Source organism: Perissodus microlepis, chromosome 6, assembly GCF_051167445.1.
Source record: "Perissodus microlepis isolate ML-2025 ecotype Zambia chromosome 6, ASM5116744v1, whole genome shotgun sequence".
In the NCBI taxonomy this organism is placed as follows: domain Eukaryota; kingdom Metazoa; phylum Chordata; class Actinopteri; order Cichliformes; family Cichlidae; genus Perissodus; species Perissodus microlepis.
In genome coordinates this window covers 4,013,730-4,020,876 of record NC_140466.1, presented here as the reverse complement: position 1 = coordinate 4,020,876, position 7,147 = coordinate 4,013,730, and the positions used below count along the sequence as shown (strand labels likewise).

Below are 7,147 nucleotides of genomic sequence, written 5' to 3'. Positions count from 1 at the left end.
TATTTGTGATGAACAGTTTTCATTTAAACTTAAAAAAATCTGAGATCTTTCCTAATGCTCTTTATATCCTCTGACTCTGTTTTTGCATTGGGGGTTTGCATTCAGAATTCCATCTTCTAAAGAGAATCACTCTGGGATCTCCAGTTCTAGCTTATTAGCTCTCAAAGCTGCAGAACTCCTGACTACAACTAATACAGTTTAGCCTTTTTCTTCAGAAAAGGCTAAATTATCATATTGTAACAACAACAAATCCTAAATGGGCCTTAAGCACCTCTGAGAAAATCTTATGGTTAAAAAGAAAAGAAGTCATCATAGTTACTGTATCATTTCCTGTCTATGCTCCTCCAGTTCTTTTTTGGACACTTCATAGATGATCGACACGCCAATGCAGTCTGAAAAGACGTTGACGACGGTGTTGCATCGATCTCTGAAAGGCAAAGAATGACCACAGAACGCAGTCAGTCAGCAAATCGTTCTTTCTAAACTCTGATAATGAGTTTCAACCCTCAAACACATGAACAGCTAAACATAGCACATCAATACAAATATGAACAGTCATCATAGTGGTGATGATGTGGGTTTGTTTTGCAGCCACAGGCCTTCAGCAGCTTTCAGTCATTGAGCCGACCATGAACTCTTCTGTATATCAAACTGTTCTAGAGTCAAATGTGAGGCCATCTGCCGACAGCTAAAACTGGGCTGACAAAGAGCTGTGCATAAATGAATGCCTGAAAACCTGAATGAACTGAAGCGGCATTGTTGAAAAGAGTGGGCTGAAATTCCTCCACAGTGACATGCAAGATGATAAAGCCCCACAAAACAGTTACTTGGAGTTACTGCTGCTAAAGATGGTCTACAAGCTACTGAATCGTGACATGTAGTTTAATGAGTCGAAGCAGGACCATAGTGCTCACAGGGATTCGTGCACACCTTTGAAAGCAGAGGTGTATATGTTATTAAAAATCATCACAACTCACTGAACTGTAAACAGAGACAAAGAGTTTGATTTCTTACCAAAGCTAGAACTGGATTTATGACACAACACACTTGGATAATTTGATGCTGGTATAGCCTCCCTACGCAAAACAACGTTATAGTTGAATATCAAGACAGTTTCATGCTCTTTGCATTGTTCATGGTTCAAGGTTCAAGGTTCTTTATTTGTCACATGCATAGTTATACAAGTATAACACACAGTGAAATGTAGCCTGACACGCTCCTCGACATGTGCAAAAATGGGGGGGGGGGGGGGGGGGGGGGGGGTAGAGGAAGAACATTATATATATATATATATATATATAAATAGTATATACATTGGGTGAATGTGCAGTAGTAGCAGCAAGCAGGTGAATTCTGTACATTAATATGAATAGACATCTGACTATTTTACAGGATAGGCAATATAAACATATTTAAAATTACATGTACATTGTGCCTTGGTTTAGAGTGTCTGGAAGAGAGTCCTGTCTCAGTCAATTATAGATGATGTGAGAGGGCGGGTGTGTGTGTGTTTAGGGCCCGGATGGCTTGGGGATAGAAGCTCCTCTTGAGTCTCTCTGTCCTTGCCCGGATGATGCGGAACCTTCTACCAGATTGCAGAAGTTGGAACAGTTTGTTGCCAGGATGGGACGGGTCCTTCAGTATCTGCGCTGCTCTAGTCCGGCATCTCCTGGTGTAGGTGTCCTGAAGCGGGGGGAGAGCAATCCTGCAGCAGCGTTCTGCTGTACGGATCACTCTCTGGAGAGCTTTTTGGTCCTTCACACAGCTGTTCCCAAACCACGATGTCATGTTCTGTGTGAGGATCCTCTCCACAGGTCCTTCCTTTGTGTTATAAGTAATGATTCTTGGGGTTTACCTTGCAGGACTTCAGGAACTTGCTGAGATCTTTGGAACTTTACACAAACACAGCAAACAGTTTTTAAGATGTGAAAAGGCAGCAGTAGTAATGTGTCAGACATTAAAATGAACAGAAAGCGAAACTTACAGGAGCCATTCTACTTTTCTGTTGATCCTCAGTTTCTCCTCACAGCACAAAAACATGAGGGGCAACGCAGCAGAGCTATGAGAGACAGCACATCATTTGTTAGTGCTTGAACAGTTATGGAATTATAAAACATTTACTCGGTCAGCTGTGGGGCCTGTGCTAAAACCTTTTCTTTATCTGGCTTCACTTAAACCAACATATTTTACAAAGAAGGTCAGACTATGTCAGAAATTAATAATAGAAACTGTCTGCAACACGAGTAGCAGTATTGAGAAAATGGAAAAATGTGTCATAAATAAAGCCTAATAGAAGCCAGGAAGGAAAAAGTGAACCACCTTCATAAGCCTGTAAACCCAGGATTACATCTGAACTTACCCTCTGATTACAACGGAACACCGCCCTCTGTGTGTGTCTTACCTGGATGAGATCAGCATTGCAGTGACTAAAGCCGGGGTGACCGCTCTCATGACAGGGAGGGGGTTACGCCTCACAAACAAGAAAAAGATCATTGGCAGAATCACCAGGCCATGGATCAGAAGCCTGAAAAAACAGTATACACACTGCCAACTGTGATTATACCAAATACAGTTTCTCACTGCCTAAAACAATGAGACTCAACTGAAGGATTTATATATCTCCATTGTTCCAAATCCCCCAAAAGAAGACTTTTTTTTTAGATAACAGACCTATCTGGTAGTTAATGTTCATATTTCCTTAAAACTGACTTTGCACATTCAGTGTCCAGAGCTTTATCCTGTAATCATCCTTCAGGGCATCTAAAGGAAGCACCAGTTCCTCTACACAAAGTTAAACGCCAAGTTTTCAAATGCTGCCACATGAAGAGGAGCCACTGTTAAGGTGCACATACCCGAAAATAACCACTCCCATGAACTTTCCAAGCCTCAGAGCAGTTTCCCAGTCCTCAACCTCAACAACGTGGCTTGTGATCATGAACAGCACTCCTATGGGCAGATATCTGAAAACAGAAACCAAATCTTTATAAAATTAATTAATTAATGCCATGAAATTAACTCACACTCAAGTATCCAGTCATTGGCGGGATGTGAAATAGTGGCTGGGCCACGGGCACATCACATTTCCACGTTGGTGTCAGCGCACGATGTACCGGTTATGGCACTAATGAGACAGGTTCATCATCAGTGTTGGCAAATTACTTTTACAAGTAATTTATTTCATTATATGATTACTGCCAGGATCACTGACATCATTTACTCTCAGCAGGTAATCTGCTGAGATCGCTTGTACTTAACAGTCATACATGATCTGACAGAATAAGAACAAATAAGAACAAACTGCAATACATAAATGCATTTAAAGCTCATCATAACAAAATAATAATCTAGAAAGAATATGTGAATCCTGTTAATACTCTCACTGTAATAGACAGATTGGTATGATGTTTGTTTTTATTCATGTCTTTCACACGTTCCACTACAGAACATGTGATGCATTTCTAAAATGATTTTTAAAAAATGTAATAGAGAGAGCAAATTTATGTGCAGCTGTTTCATTTTACCCCAGTATCATGTTGAAAATCTTCTTTGTGGCCTCATTAATGACAGTAAGGAGCTCCACGAGGGCGTCCCCCGTCTCTCCTATCCTGTTAATGGCGAGGCCAAAAATAAAAGCCCAAATGATCAGGCCCGTCATGTTGGTTCCCTCAACATATTGGCCCACTAGCTGCACATCTGTTGCATTCTGAAGACACAAAAACAACGATGGTCTCAGAATGACTTCGTGTTTGTCAGACTGTAATGCTGCAGATCAGCTCACAAACATTTACCATTCCCACGGTGGAGTTTTGGTCATCATCCTCATTTTGCACCACCACTGTGGTAGTCTTGTACTACAAGAACAAATAAAAAATATTCATGTTCATCTTGTTAACTGACTGTTAACTGAGAAAGTTAGCTGTACATCTGAATCATACCTGTTGGAAGCAAGCCTGAATCAAGTTCTGTGGGACCATGTTCCTATGTGCAAGATAGCTCGTTCATTAATCTTTTAAATGTCAACCAAATATAAAACAAACACAACCCGAGAATATGGCATGAAATTTGTTGATGTTTTGCCAAAACTCACATAAAGAATATTTCTCCTCAACACATGAATTATGGATGACAGAAGACCTGAAAAACCTTCCCGGAGAACAGAAAGTCCAGCCTGAAATGATGTCCTACCTTAACAGATCTAGCAGGGCATCGACAGTGGAGAAATCTTCCTCACCTTCTGGCTCTTCATCCTCAACGTAGTCAACTCCTGGCTTGAAAATCATGACCAATATCATTCCTACAACACACAATTCAAGACTGAGTGTAGGAATCAAGAACAAATGCATACAGATGTTTTACCCTGGCTTTTAAGGGATGACATATCGATCCCGTTTCCAGGTCCAAGCACTTCCTGCTCTCTGCCTCTGCAGCTCTTTATCAGCACTATTCATGTATAGCACATATTCCAGCTATAAAAAAAACTCACAGTCGACACTAGAGGCTCACAGTGTCCTGAATAAATCACTCTCTCCAAAAACATGCAGAGGGTTAGTGTGAAAGAAGAGGATCGGGGAGATCGGAACAGATATAGCGACCCCCTAAAGGGAGCAGCTGAAAGAAGAAAAGGATCATTCTCAGGTAGGATTTCACTGTGGACATTTAGCTTAGGATCAGGACTTTTTCATGGCGAGTCGTCCAAATCACCCAGCAACATATTGTTAGGTGTAACATGATTCAACATAATTCGTAAGAATCATGTCAGAACTTCTCTGGCTGAAGTTTGGTCCATTTTCTGTGTCTTTGTCTCAGCCCATCAGTGACCTTCAACAAGCACTTTTACTGAGAACAATTTAACCATCACAAAACATTTGTCTTTTGCTAATGTGTCTATATTACCACAGCTAACCACAGCTCTATAACCAGCCACTGGGGGAAGGTCATTAGATGTGAGCCTAACTTCAGTCACCCTAATGTTGCTGATATTTAGTTTTCTGTCTGTGTTTATGTTCAAAATAAAGCGGTGATGCACATCTTAGTTCTTTTAGAAATAACTTTTAATTCAGCTAAAACCTGTTAAATATTATTGTGATGGGAGAACATCCACACTGATTGTTTGATTGGAGCTGAAAGAATTTGGGTCATTTTAAACTCTCAGGGGACACTTGGTGTAACCAAGTGTTTTTTCCTGAAAAGGGCGAACAATATCACACTTAAAAAGTGTATTAATTAATAATAATTATTATTAATTAATTGTTGGTAATCTGAAACATTTGTCTCACCTGTGATCACAGCTATCAGTGAGCTTGACATAATATATATCACTGCACGAATGGCAATTCTTCTGGATGCTCTGACAGTTAGACCAGAAACACCTAAACACACACACACACACACACACACACACACACACACACACACACACACACACACCAGCACAAGCAATTTAAACACATTTCTCCAACCTCTCCCACCCTATACCAGGTCAAGGATATGAACATACCATCCTTAACATAGTTACTCACTGTGGTCACATGGATGACAGGTCTGTCTGGATATTTGATAACTCAAAACTTTGCCAAACCAGTTAACAGTGTGAGGGAAACAAAAACATGCAACTTACCAACAACCACACTGGTTACAATAAGAGGAACAGTAACCACCTGAAGCATCCGCATGAGTATTTCTCCAGGAAAGCCGACGTAGTGCCGGGTGACTGAAGTTAAATGTGTGTAGGTCTTCAGAATGAAGCCCAGTATGACACCTGTGAAAAAACAAGAAAAGATGTGGCCAAAAGAAACGCTCCAAATTTTCAGGATGAAAGTTTTATTTTTACAAAAGACAAAACAAAACAACCCTAATAAAGAAAACAACCCTGCCAAATTACAAGAAAATGTTTTATTATTATTTATTATTATAAATATTATTTTTTTTTGTTTGTTTATTTTTAGTTAAGGATCAATATTACTACACTTTTCTTGGTTAAAAGTTATTAATAAACTCACACATTTAAACTAACACCTCCTTTCAATCATATTATAAAGGCCAACGACAAACTGCGAACTCATTTTCATTAACAAAAGTCTCCTGACAGAAACCCTTCATTTTTCTTTTTTAGCCTTCAGTGTGCTAATTTTTCATCCCACAACTTTGTAAAAGATTTGGATAAAAAATGAAAGTTACTCTGAATGAATCATCAGTGTAAACCCTGTCTGTTAGATTTTTAAACAAACAATGAGTATTTTTATTTACACTTGCAATTTAAAAAAGAAATAGTGCTGTTTTGGTATAAACTAGCACATTTGGTTTTTATTTGGTATTTCTTTTTTATTCTTTCTGTTTTATTGTAATATTTAAGTTTAGTAAATAAATTGCAGGAGCATCCTTTTCTAATGTTCCCATGTAAACTTTGTTTGAATTATTTCAACAGCAAGGAGGTATCAGCAGCTTTCAACTGTCAACAGTGGAAACGGTGAAAACACCTGCGATGCTCCATTAGCCCACCAGATGTAGCTGTTTAACCTGGTGGGATTTTCACCTAACGGCTGCTATCAACATAAAAGAAAAAGAAGGAAATAAAGAAACCACTGGCGCATGCGCAATTGTGTATCTGGTAATGCTAAAGTGCGACAAAGTTGTATTATAGCTGTATTTTAATTAAAATAAAATTTAAATAAAAAACAACACAATTACTGAGCTGACTCGCCATTTTTATATGATTAATATTGACGTTATTTTAATTCACATTTACCCTGATTAAAATTCAATGATTAAGCCTGTGGACTTGCCTCATACTGTTTGACTTGAATCAGAAGTAAATTAACCCTGTAAGTGAATTTATAAAACACTAACAGACATTTAGTCACAGAGCGCTGTGCAGCTAAACAATAACCTGGAATAATCACAATAAAGTGAAATTAAAATACATTTAACAGCAGCACAAAACCATACCACTCAGAACAAACTAACTGGTGGGTTAACCAGTCATCACTTACCACCAGCAACCCCCAACACACTTAGGAACAAAAACTTGTTGACCAGGACAAAGTTCCAGCATTTGAGCAGCCTTTGCCTCCAGATCGCAGCATCGGCAGCGGCAGCAGTGCTTTCCTCCTCACGACCGTTAGTCGCCATTTTTCTGCCGCACAGTTAG

At 39.2% G+C, this 7,147-nt stretch overlaps 1 protein-coding gene across 1 annotated transcript; it reads right to left on the bottom strand.

Annotated features, from left to right (window-relative positions):
* Positions 1-1,351: 1,351 nt before the first annotated feature.
* LOC146384851 (excitatory amino acid transporter 3-like) lies at positions 1,352-4,421 on the bottom strand. The gene is made up of 8 exons (XM_084929947.1): positions 4,186-4,421; positions 3,936-3,978; positions 3,789-3,851; positions 3,522-3,703; positions 2,853-2,960; positions 2,402-2,524; positions 1,985-2,059; positions 1,352-1,892 (listed from the first exon to the last, which is right to left on the bottom strand). Exons 1-8 carry the CDS (start codon positions 4,341-4,343, stop codon positions 1,829-1,831), a joined length of 816 nt encoding a protein of 271 aa, XP_084786073.1. The 5' UTR covers positions 4,344-4,421; the 3' UTR covers positions 1,352-1,828.
* Positions 4,422-7,147: the final 2,726 nt, after the last annotated feature.